The following is a 14,210-nucleotide window of genomic DNA, read 5'->3' on the forward strand; positions in this document are numbered from 1 at the left end:
AAATAAAATATATATTTTCAATACAATGGAAAAAATAAATACAGAAAGAACGTAGGAGAAAAACTAACAGAAAAAATACGACCTTGAAAATTCGTATACTTAGGAGCTGTGTATGAGGAGCCAATTTGGAAAATATATGGCATTAGCGATAATAGTACTATTTGTTTACAACTTTGACTGCTGTGATGTGGGGAGCTGCTAGGGTTTTACACTTACGAAGAATATATGAAGTGTGGAAGTGATGTTTCGGAGAACTCTACAGCGTGAGCGGATGGGGCATTGTCTGCCTTCCGGCGTATTATTCTGGCTGTTTATGCACTATATATACTAGTAGTGTAATTATAGTGTACACGAAACAGGGATGACCGTGGCTTCACTGTCTCGAAATAATACTGCACATGTGTACATGTAGTACCACCACAATCATAACAAAACTCACAGTGAATAGTAGCAGTGTTTACATTCACACACTGTGTACGTCATTAGTTCACGCATTGAGGTATACCTCCATGGTTCACGGAAGGTCACCCTGAACAGACGTCAACTCAAAATGTAAGCATCCGTGTTTCGCCGAAATGTTGTATACAGACGTCACTTATAGCACCAAAACAGGATATCGCTCTCAGTGTAACTCCAGTCTTCAAACTTACAGCGTCAACTCACAGTTGTATTCCTTTGATTTATGCTATTATAAGTGTACGGTATATGATGGGCTTCAACATCTACGCCGATGTAGCGCCGTTAGCGAGGTTTCTATTAGTATTACTAATACTGCATCATGCCAACAAAGGCGTAGTTGGTCAAAGATTTTTCAGTGGTGCCCGGCAATTTAACGGCGGTGATGCGTTTCGAGATGACACGGCGTCAGCTAGTCGTGTTCCAGATGAACTTGTCAACTTTGACTACTGGGAAGATACTTTATCTCTCCAACCTTTTCCTGATCATTACGTCAGGCCCAGTTTTGATAGGATTGAACCTGCTGAGTTTATTCCAGCTGAACTGCCCGAAGAGGTTGTCCCAAACAGATATATCGTGGTTTTGGAGGTAATACGTCTCATGAATTCACTATTTGTCTACTTACTGATTCACCGATAATGTGGTAGTATACATAGTTCAAAGTTGCACCCCACTGTTTATACAGAAAATCCCGCTGATTATTTGATCACCGTGACAAAAATGATAAAATCCGTTGGTCTGGCAGCAATATTGGGAAACAAAGCTAAGCTCGCTTGCACTCGACGGAAACATGTTGTGTCAATCATACATAATAAGTACTCATTGCTGTAATCACTCAATTTTGTTGTTTTTGTGGCCACTTTCGTTTTAGGAAACATTTCTAATTTCGATCTCAGGATTCTTTTAGATAAGATTTTTCATGAATTGTACACAATACTTACATGAGAGATTTTCTACAATTCATGCAAAGAGGGAATAGTTACAGGGATCAGTGAGAGGCTTTCTACAAATCATGCAAAGAGGGAAATGCTTACATGCGTGGGTAGTCAGTGGCTCGGAGTTTCTGTAGACCATACAAAGTGGTCAATGCTTACAAGGGTCGGGGTCAGTGAGTTTATGCAGATCATACAGAGTTGTCAATGCTTACAGGGGTCGGGGTCAATGAGTTTATGCAGATCATACAGAGTTGTCAATGCTTACAAGGGTCGGGGTCAGTAAGTTTATGTGTATCTTACAAAGTGAGAATATAAATCTAGTAGTTAGCATAACATATTCATTATTGGCAAATAATCCGCTTATTCGTATATTTCTATGTTCTCTATTTTTTTTGATTGTAGGATGGTATACAAGAACGAGAACTCGGTGGTATCTTACAAACCCTTCACATCACCTCAGCACGCGGAGGTCCAAGCTCTGACATCGATAGAATATACTCTGGTATCACCACTGGATTTTCAGGAATAATGTCTGAAAATGCTGTTGACTGGGTACGTAGAGAATTATATACTCACATACATACTGAATTCAAAAGATTTAGAACAACAAAATATAAGTATGCCTAATACTAAAAAAATGCTTAATCTGTGATTAACTAATAGTATGTTAACTACTATATTTTTTTATTTTTTTACTCACACTTATGTTATTTTAAATTTTATTATCCCTTTACTTTCTATTTTACTTAACTATGCTTATCTTCTATAGAAAGACTAATGTCAATAAAGTTATCTTAGATACTGAGAACTACGAGCACACACAACAACGGGTACTTAGATACTGAGAACGCTAAGCACAAACAACACCGAGTACTTAGATACTGAGAAATCTGAGTACAAACTGTGTGTTTATTTCACATTCATTCCATATTCGATATTGCGACAACTATAGTAAATGTAAGTATCTGTCACAGTATCGTTGGCATCATTTTAATTGTGTTATTGTTTCTAGGTGAGAGGAATTCGTGGTGTTGCCTACATAGAAGAAGACGTGATGTTCGAGGCACAAACCGCCCCATGGGGCTTAGACAGGGTTGATCAAACAGAGCTGCCTTTAGATGGCAAGTATCAAGTCGGAGGTATGTTCGAGCTTGCTTCTACCTTAGAATTCATGCTCTCTAACGTCAACTTTGTCGCGTGCCAAGTTTGACCAAGTGGGTCGGCATGATCTCGTATACTATACTGTGCAACAAATAACTGGATGGGTGAGATTTGTGACGCATCAAATTTAAATTTGTTTTTGTGTACAGGTGACGGATCTGGAATAGACGTGTATGTACTGGATACAGGAATACGGTACACCCACGATGAATTCAAAGGGAACAATGGAAACACTCGTGCTACATGGTCTGGTTACGACGCATTTGGTAACGGCAATAACGTAAGTTAATTTTCATTAAATACGTTACTATAAAATAAGTAACATTTCCTGCGTTGACTCTCGTTTCATTAACGGCTGGGTTCTAAGGACGAACTTCACCGTATACTCAATTTCAGGTAGTACTATTAGGCAGTGACAATACACTTCACGACAATACAATATACAACACCATGTGCTACACTACACTACACTACACTACACTACACTACACTACACTACACTACACTACACTACACTACACTACACTACACTACACTACACTACACAGCACGGTGTCACAATTTACAGCATCTCACTACAACACGGTAAAAAGATATTGCATTTTTGTTAATGTACAGTGCCATGTTGGTTAACCACGCATGTGTTGTTTTATTCTGCAAGGGTGCTGACTGTAATGGACATGGCACTCATGTTGCTGGCATTGTTGGTGGGAAGAATTCGGGAGTGGCACCGGGGGTGAATTTACTTAGCGTAAGAGTTCTAGATTGCAATGGAAAAGGACAAGCGTCTATAATTTTGGAAGGTAAGAATCTGCCTAAAATTGTCCCTTTCAAATACATCAACAACACTTCGTTGTTGCGGCATTGAACTTGGGTAAACTGAGATCCCGGGTGAGACCGCCACGAAATCGCTCTTTTAAATCACGAAATCGTAACTTTAATATACTGGTTTCGTTTACAGGTATGAATTGGGTTCTGAGTAAAATAAAACAAAAAGGAACGGCAAATAAGAAGACGGTCGTAGTGCTGTCGTTGGCCGGTCAGTTTAGACAATCTGTTAATAATGCTGCGAAAAGATTGGTCGAAGAGGGCGTAATCGTTATCGCCGCCGCTGGGAATTACAAAAGAGATGCGTGTCGATACTCACCAGCCTCTGAACCCGAGGTAAGACTGGCATTTCAAGTTCATTTCTTTGCTCGAACATATCTGATAATGGGGTAGAATATCATCAAATTATTTCATCTACAATATATTATCTAATAAAAGAAGGTCAACAATCCCATCGAAGTGTGCTCAATACTGCGTGAGTCTATGAATAGAATAGTGAAAAGTATTTATAGTAATCGATATGCAAATAACTCGACATACTGTCATTCTATATGTTTTGTTCTCAGGTCATAACAGTTGGTGCAACCAAAAATGATGATACGGTGTATAATTTGGGCTCCTTCGGAACCAATTATGGTGGATGTCTGGATATATTTGCACCTGGTCAACACGTACACAGTGCAGCCCACAACTGTGACGATTGCCATCACGTGATGAGCGGAACATCGCAGGCTACGCCCCATGTGGCTGGTATGATAAATATTCTAATTCGAGTTTTTAAACTGAACCTTAGATGACGTGGTTGTTACTTATATTAATTATATACTACTTTGTGGATTTGGTAATGCTGGGTGAATTTGATTTCGTATGAATGAGCAGTGTATTTTACATGCGTTGTACGCGACATACGTGACCCACAAGAATACAAGCCAACACGAAATATTCTGCACCCGTGTTCGTGTTTGTGAAAAAAATCTCTGATCATTCTTAGAATCGTGTAAAGTAGCAAATAGTCGTCTATCGATGTCAAATTAATTACCCCATCTCTCAAATACGCGCGACAAAACACTTATGTGGCATCAAATGGTGTCGATACTAGTAAGCGACAGCGGTGTCGCTAAAAGCGACGATTCTGGTTAAACAGTCTGATTCGTTAGAATATAAATGCACGTAGGCACACTAGGTACTCTAATGATATGGGGGTCTCTGATTGTCAACAGACCGAGTGTTTGGCATGTATGGTAATTACCGTAAACACATATTTTATATCTATACCGTCTGTATCGTGACCAAAAAGTAATCATGTGATCATGTCAGTGTATGCAATCATTGGCTGGCGACGTATTATCCCGGCACGCAGTAATTCTTTCTTCAAAACATTTTTTTACTGACGGTCGAATAGAGATAAAACAAATGTCGCCGAATGTAGAGACCTTCGTCACATATGCTCTACGTGATGCATTATATATAAGTTGTTTTTGTTTAGAGGAAGAATATGACCCAATAAAGCAGTATTGGTGGGAGGAGGATTTTGACTGCTGCTGGCCCGGCGATGTCATCACAGCGTTGCGTTGATGATTATTTAAAGCGGGAGGGTCATCACCTGCGCACGCGCGGGAATTGAGTCCCAAGCTACGAAAACAGCACAAAAAACGCAAAGGCTCATGGGTAGTTTGTTTGTAAACAACGACGCGCTATGGCCATCTGATGCATGCGTAAGTGACGACTCCCAGTAAAACTGAACTTACATTACGGCGATCTGTGTGGTCGATTCGTTACGTTTTAATTCTAAGCTCTTTCCAGTTATTTTAATGGGATTGTCGGATTGTGTACTTATATACTTACTATTACACAACTTTTACTATAATTTTAATAGGTTCGGCAGCCTTGTTGCTACAATCAAATCCGTCATATACACCAGTGGACATACGTCGTCTATTACTCCAACGATCAACCAAAGATAAGCTCGATTTTGGACATATTCCAAGTGTTGCTAGGCCATTGACACCGAACAAGTTGTTGTATGTACCAAACCTTGGGCGTATTATGAGTATGTATACCAAGTTTAATTCACAACATATTTGGTACAGTTTTATATATAAAATACACGTGTAATTATACAATCATTAACAACTGATAAGCTATAGGTTTTAATTATCGTTTTGTGTTTGTTCTATTCTTGCTTATTTTTCATCTCTTTTGGGGTTGCTTTCAGTATTTCGTGTACCATATCTCTTCTTTAAAGCAATCGAGATATGAAAAAAACGGCAAATAAAACCTCAACTTCCTCACCCCAAATTGTAGCCTATAATTACTCCGGATTTCAATCAGAGTAATTGTTACTTTCATATATTTATTTTATTTGAAGTTTTCGAAGGCCTAATATTAATAAATATAACTTACGAGTTTAAGCATACGAAATACATTTCCTTCAGGTGGAAGTGAGAGCGTATTTTGCCGCAGTGTGTGGTCGGCTTTATCCGATAGACATTCCACAGCAACAGCTGTAGTGCGGTGCTCACCCCAAGAAACGATGACGAGCTGTTCTAGTCTGAGCAAAAACAATAACCGAGCAGGAGAGTATATCACGGTAAGTTTTACTTGATTTAATATGAAGTGTAATGTTCATGTTAATGAGTTATTTTAACTTGGACTTCCGTTTTTAAAACGTGGAACTATTTCGTTACAGACATTGAATGGTGCCGATGTATGTGTTGCATTGAATGGCGACGGAACCGGAATTGGCGTATACGCTGTTGCTAGATGTTGTACGTGGCCATCGATCACGTGTTATACAAATACGTCATCAGAATCCACCGCCTCTGATAATGCACGGACTCACTCAACATGTCATAAAAAAGGATATGTACTTTCAGGTAAGTGACCGCATAATACCATTTGTTATTTTTTTCATTTTCGAAAAAAGAAATAATTTCGACAGTGACAGTATTCTTTATCGACTAATTCAATTTTTCGTCTATTACAGGCTGCAGTGCTTATACCACAGGGCACATTATCGATGGTGCAAGGCCGGCGACCAATTACATATCGCCGTTTGCCAGATTACGACCACTGCGTACATGCATAGGCCAGAATGCAGTTGGTGGACAGGGCGTAACAGCCCAGGCCAATTGTTGTAAAGCACCTAATTTAAGATGTAAAACAGTCTGGTCACCAGAATCCGGTACAGCCACGAATAGTGTGGTAAGTGTGTAATCTACTTGTATTCTTGAAGGACAAGAAGCTGATTCAAAATAGCTTTTGTGGTAGCGAATACTCACGCGGGTGGGTTGGTATTAGTTTGTATGCATGTTTACAACTAATGAGCAACTAGACAATTATTGTGTGTTTTTTTTTCGAAGATAAAATAAAGTCGTTTCTTGGACATACAAACAAATATGCCAAAAATACAGTGTCTGACCCTTTAGCAATGCGTCAAAACGTATATAGCCTGGCGCGTAGCGGTAGATATGTATGCGCTTTCAGAATTTTGCGGAGAAATCATATCATTTCGAAGTTCGCGTTTCCGCGAAAACCAAAAAAGGGTACTGACAAATAATAATTACTGATACCTATTCATAGGCCAAGGCAGCAAACATAATAAATAGGCAGTGGAAGGCCATGTCGTTTTGGAAGTTCCACCTGACCAATACACATAACATTTTTACTAAATTAAGGTATTTTTGATATGTCCCAACTATACAAGCCAAATATCTCAAATAATGTACACCATGCTTACACGAGACAACGCCACGCGCACATATGTTACATGACAGAATCTCAACGTTCGAAAGGATATGTGAACAAATTTGAAAAATATGTTTTAATTAAAATATGATATGTTCTACTTGTTTTAAACAGACTGCAGCTGAATGTGAAGATGGATGGCGTATGACTGGCTGCAATGCATATTCATGGTCTGGTGATTCTGCTGGGGCGCAGTCGTTCGATAACAAATGTTTCGCTAGAGTGGGCGTTAGTGGAAGTCCAGACGGGATATATGCTGTCGGAGTGTGCTGCACGTATACAACCTAAACCACTTATGCAGCCTTGAACTTGAATCTGAGATGATAATATTAATATCAATGAAAGAGACTAACTGCCATTGTGTATTGTGAGACACTTGTGACAAGTGACATTGGTCACAATACAAGGACTTCGAATCCATTGTAAATATTTAATTCTTGCGTTGCAGCAGACAACAAAGTTGTGTAAATTGGACATTCTACGTCATGCTACAATATAAACTTATTAATAAAAAGCGTTTTTTTAAAATTTGCAAACATTTGTCATAAACACCACATTATCAAAGCATGGACTGAGTTTGCCGACTGGTTCTTCGCGTCGAGCCCGCTGATGCACTTTGGTCGCTAATGTATTCAAAACGATTAGGCTGTGCCATTTATTCTGCTGAACTAATGGTATTCCACGAAACATAGGCCCATTAACTTGTATTTTAATAACAGTTTGCTGCATTGTGTTTTCTTGCGTATCATAAAAATATTATCAGCTGAAAGACCTTTCATCGCATGGATAGTTTTTCATCTATCTTAAACTACGTATTATACATATAAATGACGTAACATGATAGTTACAACCAAAAGCTACAGGCGCATGTTATATCTTTCCCCAATACAACTATTCCAATTCCAATCAACCAATCACAATAATTTGACAAATATCAAATGTACAAAAACATCGACCGATTTAAAACAAATTTATTGAAAAACAAAACAAAAAAACAACAGCACTAGCAACCTGTAGCCATTTCGGAGGCACCTAGGGTAGATGTCTGGGTTCATCCAAGTAAATAATACAGAAATTCTCAAGGAGATGATTAAACACAACAAAACATCATAGATATTACAACGGAATCTGAATAAATACAAGGAACTGCGTTACACAATTCATAACACAGTCACACTTGGTCAATTGTAATTGACCAATCACAACAAAGGTGAGGCGACCACGGGAGTTTTTTTTCCTGACTTATTTTCATTTTTAATATAGAAACGAATCGATTAAGAAACAATGCTTGGCTCATACCTGTCTATAACCGGACACAATCACCAACATGACGTGTTGTCGTCTGCGTTAAGCCACCCATTACAAGTATACATGGTGCATATTACGTTTGTTGAACCATCTGTATATGCAACTATGCAATTGTGACATTTTTATACATTTTTTATGTTCTATCATTTTGATTGTGTTTATATTTATCATGGTTGTTTTTTGTAATTTCATCACTTCTTAATAAAAAAACTATTGCTGTAAATAATATTGTTTGATCGATAGTTTGTTCAAATCTGAACTTATTAAACAAAGCACTTGTGTACGATAGTCTGATCTACAACATGCAAACTGAATTAAACTGAGTCATAATGCCAAATAACCATACACATGTGAATTAGAACAAGTAATTCAATTTTGAAGCGGTTCACACCATTTTTGACAGGGAACATTTATATTTACCGCGATGGTCCGCATTTAATCTTTCAATTTCATAACAGAGATTTTATTGTAATATCTTTTATTTCATTGTAATAAACTACGTGATTCAAAGACGATATCTTACCCGTGGAAAGATAGTTCATGGCCACAATTGAACTCGTTCGTGTACTGGTAAACTACACTATTCTAATATTTTGCTTGTGTATGCAGAAAGTGGGTAAAAACTTGCTTACCCTGTTCTGTGCATGCAAAAGTGACTTCAGGCGAAATCATGTACCGATTTCAAATAAAATAGAGAAGAGAGTTGACAGTGTTATTTACTTGTATTTTAACCCCGTGAAATTCATTCGTGAGAAAATCTGTTTGCTTCAGAGTTGCGGTTTTCAGACTGTTTACAAAAGTGAACGAGAGGTCAAATTCTGCAGAAATGTCATATAAAAATAATAGAGGGCGCACCTTACGATTTAAGAACCATGGGTATGGTTACAGTGGTTAGTCTCAATTTGATTGCACCGGTTTTGTACAGACGACAGAAAAGTAAAGTGCATTTCGTACCGAACTTCTGAACAAATACATCACAATTATGCCAATCACATAAATGTAATTTCATCTCTGGTGAATTATATTAAGCAAAGACACGGATGAACCCAAATGACCTTGCATTAGTATATAATAATCATCTTGTTTCAAATTGACCTTGTTTTGTGTCAAATAACATCAGAGGAGACACACACACCTAGAATATGTTGTCCCTTGGAGGGGTATTATTGTAATAACTGGGTACTGTTGAACGGAACCAATAAAATATTGTTCTACAGGACAGTGTCAATATAGTATAAAGCAGAAAACTACATGTACTACACTAGATCCGCAAGTCACTGGTCTACGAGTTGTACACCCGCATACGTCGCATTGAGCACAGGGAGCCCATACTACTACTACTACCACTCTCGTTCTCGCGTGCAGTCGTAACTCTCCTCCCCAAAAAGGGTGATAACACCAAGCTCAAAAATTGGCGCCCTGTTAGTCTGCTCGGTAGCGACTATAAACTATTCACTAAAACGCTTTCACTGCGTCTCCGCCCGGTTATGGGCACTATTGTTCATCCCGACCAAAGTTGTAGTATACCTAATCGACGTATTCCCGATAACATAAACCTCCTACGGGATTCCATTGACTACGCTAATACATCTAATATCCCACTTGGCATCGTAGCTCTGGACCAAGAAAAGGCTTTCGATAGAGTACATCACTCGTACCTCTCGTGTGCTCTGTCAGCCTTTGGCTTTGGTTCACGGTTTATTGCGTATATCAAACTTATGTATGGTAATGCTCAGTCACTTGTTCGTGTAAATGGTGCGCTCACGTCTCCTGTTATGTTTTCCAGAGGGATTAGACAAGGCTGTTCATTGTCATCTCAACTTTATGTCTTAGCGATTGAACCCCTTCTAGACAAAATTCGAAATGACGATGGTATTCTTGGCCTTCAAATACCTGAAAGTAACGGCTACCGATGCAAATTAACCGCCTACGCTGATGATGTTGAATTCCTTATGACACGTGATCAAGACTTCAATAAGCTTGCATACTGGCTTCGTGTCTATGAACAAGCATCTAATGCAAGAATAAATTACGAAAAATCCAAAGGGCTTTGGGCTGGCGGGTGGCGCAATCGTAACGAGTCGCCACTAGGTATTAAATGGAATAATGTGGGACTAAAATTGCTTGGCGTATATCTGGGTAATACGAAATCATACGAGGACAAAAACTGGCCAGAACTAGTACAAAAAGTTGAAGGCAAAATCGCCTTCTGGTCTAAATTCGCCGCAGGAATGTCCTATAGAGGGCGTGTTCTCGTCGTAAATCAACTTGTTTCATCACAACTTTTACACCGGCTCATCAGTCTTGCTCCTCCCTCTGAAACGATAAGTTATATCCAGTCAATATTTATTGAGTTCTTGTGGCAAGGTCGTCACTGGATAACTGCTGAGACGCTCTATCTGTCACTTGAGAACGGAGGACACAATTTGATTCACCTACAATCTCGTATTAATGCTAATCGTGTTCAATATATTCAAAGATATTTGTATAGTGATTATGATCATCCCAGTTTCAAATTCACAGATTACTATTTCAGTAAAGTAGGCAATTTGATGCTCACCAAGCGTCTGCTTGCAACTAATATAACATTACCACATCCAAACTTACCTAGTGTTTACGCTGGGCTGTTACACTGCTGGAATTCGCTTGCAAAAAGGCGTAAAATCAATGATAGTAATCCGGTCAGTCTCCTCAATGAACCACTTTTTAATAATCCTTTACTTTGTCTTCCTACCTTTAATGAGACTTTTTTGATGAAATTTCTCCCGGCGGCCGGGATCACCAAGATACATGACCTAGTCGATAAACAGAGTAAAGCATGGTCTTCGAGTACGGAGATATACAACAAACTTAATATCCGATCGGAACGCACACTACATCTCCATTTAAAATCATTACATCAAAGTATTCCTGAAAAATGGAAAGTAACAATCAACACTTACCTGAATAGTAACGAGATTAAATCACCCCAACCCTGGAATGACTACTACCAACTTCATCATTCTAATGAAATAAACTTGCCCCTATATAAACTAGAAAAAGGGACAGTGTATAAATACATGATTACATTGCTTCATATTAAACGGCATCCGGATAAATGTGACACAGTGTGGCGGGAAATCTTGAATCTCTCGGACGAAGATAAACCAAACTTCAAAGCTTGCTATGCTTCCCCGGTTACTAAGTTAGAAGGGGACTTACAGTGGCGCATTATACATGGAGCATACACTACTGGCAGATTTCTGGTTCATGCCAATTTTTCGCAATCGAACACGTGCCCACTTTGCGGGGACAACGACTCCTTACGTCACATATTTCTTGATTGTCCTGTTATTGTTCCTCTGTACAACTGTATCAAAACAATAATAAAAAATCTTGTTGTATCCGATGCTGACATACCTGTGTGGTGGTTTATTTTATTGCCTCCTGGTAGATCTGGTTTATTCGTATCTCGTCAAGCACGTAACTTATTTAATTATATTGCCTGTACTGCTAAGATTTCGATCCACATCAGTAGGCGCAACAAACGCCAAGAAAATGGCGTAATCGAACCACTTGAAATCTTTAAGCAGCGCTTCATTTCAAGGTTAAAAGCCGAATTTGACTTTTTCAAAATAAGTAATAAATTACAGGTTTTTATCAATAAGTGGGCTATATGCGATGCGTTATGTACTGTGCACAATGACGAGCTTGCTGTTTGCTTAGAAGTACGCTTGTAGTCTGCTACAAGTTAATATTCCTGGACCAGTCTGTTGTATTGGTATTGTTTTCACGGGTAAGGTCGTCACAGTTGAGAAGACCCATAGGTGCTGGTGTAACCGGCTTTAAGTCGGCTTCGTGGGGTGACATACTTTATGTATATCACGTTGATTTTCATTTCAAGTTTTGGTCGGTTTCTATAAACACCAAGCTTCCAGTTAGCTACGTTGGGTGGCCTGAGTACGCTCCGCCACGTCGTGTCACGGGTGACTGTCAAATCTCAAATAAAGTATTGTTTTTTTCACACACTGAACCCGCCTACTGTCATTTTAAATCATGTCCACTTTTCATCACGAATAAATCAACTGGTAGTATTATCACGTAGTTTTTAAACTTTGTTGTGTGTTTTATTTCTGTTTTGGGACTGGTAGGGGGGATCGTAACTCCTTGTGGTGAGAACCAGTGAGACTGGCCTACTTGCAGGGTTCCAAAGCTTAACGTTGTACGTTTTATTGCTTTCATTTACGTTACTTGTCTTTGTCAAACTGCTTATTAAAAATCACTACTACTACTCGATAGTGAAATTACTTTCGATGAATTGAATAAAACACTTAAGCTGCTACCACGGGGTCGCACGCCGGGGTTGGATGGCCTGCCAAACGAATTCTATCAAACGTTTTGGCATGTTATAGGCATGTTATAAATATCTATTGATGACGGCGTGTTACCACTCTCGTTCTCGCGTGCAGTCGTAACTCTCCTCCCCAAAAAGGGAGATAACACTAAGCTCAAAAATTGGCGCCCTGTCAGTCTGAAACGATAAGTTATATCCAGTCATTATTTATTGAGTTCTTGTGGCAAGGTCGTCACTGGATAACTGCTGAGACGCTCTACCTGCCACTTGAGAACGGAGGACACAATTTGATTCACCTACAATCACGTATTATTGCTAATCGTGTTCAATATACTAGTATTCAAAGATATTTGTATATTGATTATGATCATCCCAGTTTCAAATTCACAGATTACTATTTCAGTAAAGTAGGCAATTTGATGCTCACCAAGCGTCTGCTTGCAACTAATATAACATTACCACATCCAAACTTACCTAGTGTTTACGCTGGGCTGTTACACTGCTGGAAATCGCTTGCAAAAAGGCGTAAAATCAATGATACTAATCCGGTCAGTCTCCTCAATGAGCCACTTTTTAATAATCCTTTACTTTGTCTTCCTACCTTCAATGAGACTTTTTTAACGAAATTTCTCCCGGCGGCCGGGATCACCAAGATACACAACATAGTCGATAAACAGAGTAAAGCATGGTCCTCGAGCACGGAGATATACAACAAACTGAATATCCGATCGGAACGCACACTACATCTCCATTTATATCATTACATCAAAGTATTCCTGAAAAATGGAAAGTAACAATCAACACTTACCTGAATAGTAACGAGATTAAATCACCCCAACCCTGGAATGACTACTACCAACTTCATCATCCTAATGAAATAAACTTGCCCCTATATAAACTAGAAAAAGGGACAGTGTATAAATACATGATTACATTGCTTCATATTAAACGGCATCCGGATAAATGTGACACAGTGTGGCGGGAAATCTTGAATCTCTCCGACGAAGATAAACCGAACTTCAAAGCTTGCTATGCTTCCCCGGTTACTAAGTTAGAAGGGGACTTACAGTGGCGCATTATACATGGAGCATACACTACTGGCAGATTTCTGGTTCATGCCAATTTTTCGCAATCGAACACGTGCCCACTTTGCGGGGACAACGACTCCTTACGTCATATATTTCTTGATTGTCCTGTTATTGTTCCTCTGTACAACTGTATCAAAACAATAATACAAAATTTTGTTGTATTCGATGCTGACATACCTGTGTGGTGGTTAATTTTATTGCCTCCTGGTAGATCTGGTTTATTCGTATCTCGTCAAGCAAGTAACTTGTTTAATTATATTGCCTGTACTGCTAAGATTTCGATCCACATCAGTAGGCGCAACAAACGCCAAGAAAACGGCGTGATCGAACCACTTGAAATCTTTAAGCAGCGCT

General features: G+C 39.0%; 1 protein-coding gene across 1 annotated transcript; it reads left to right on the forward strand.

The window, feature by feature from the left end:
* Window positions 1-613: 613 nt before the first annotated feature.
* LOC100369892 (proprotein convertase subtilisin/kexin type 9) lies at window positions 614-8,950 on the forward strand. The gene is made up of 12 exons (XM_002741778.4): window positions 614-1,044; window positions 1,794-1,943; window positions 2,404-2,530; window positions 2,702-2,832; window positions 3,214-3,355; window positions 3,514-3,716; window positions 3,947-4,130; window positions 5,257-5,430; window positions 5,816-5,970; window positions 6,070-6,256; window positions 6,367-6,584; window positions 7,242-8,950. Exons 1-12 carry the CDS (start codon window positions 706-708, stop codon window positions 7,413-7,415), a joined length of 2,184 nt encoding a protein of 727 aa, XP_002741824.3. The 5' UTR covers window positions 614-705; the 3' UTR covers window positions 7,416-8,950.
* The last annotated feature ends 5,260 nt before the right edge of the window (window positions 8,951-14,210 follow it).

Source organism: Saccoglossus kowalevskii, chromosome 7, assembly GCF_978046115.1.
Source record: "Saccoglossus kowalevskii chromosome 7, keSacKowa6.1, whole genome shotgun sequence".
Taxonomy (NCBI): Eukaryota; Metazoa; Hemichordata; class Enteropneusta; family Harrimaniidae; genus Saccoglossus; species Saccoglossus kowalevskii.

Excerpts from the sequence above, each read along its gene's own strand:
- LOC100369892 (XM_002741778.4), top strand. The coding sequence starts at position 706 with ATGATGGGCTTCAACATCTACGCCGATGTAGCGCCGTTAGCGAGGTTT. Across the intron at positions 4,131-5,256 it reads GGCTACGCCCCATGTGGCTG|GTTCGGCAGCCTTGTTGCTA; the intron begins GTATGATAAATA and ends TAATTTTAATAG. Across the intron at positions 5,431-5,815 it reads AAACCTTGGGCGTATTATGA|GTGGAAGTGAGAGCGTATTT; the intron begins GTATGTATACCA and ends CATTTCCTTCAG.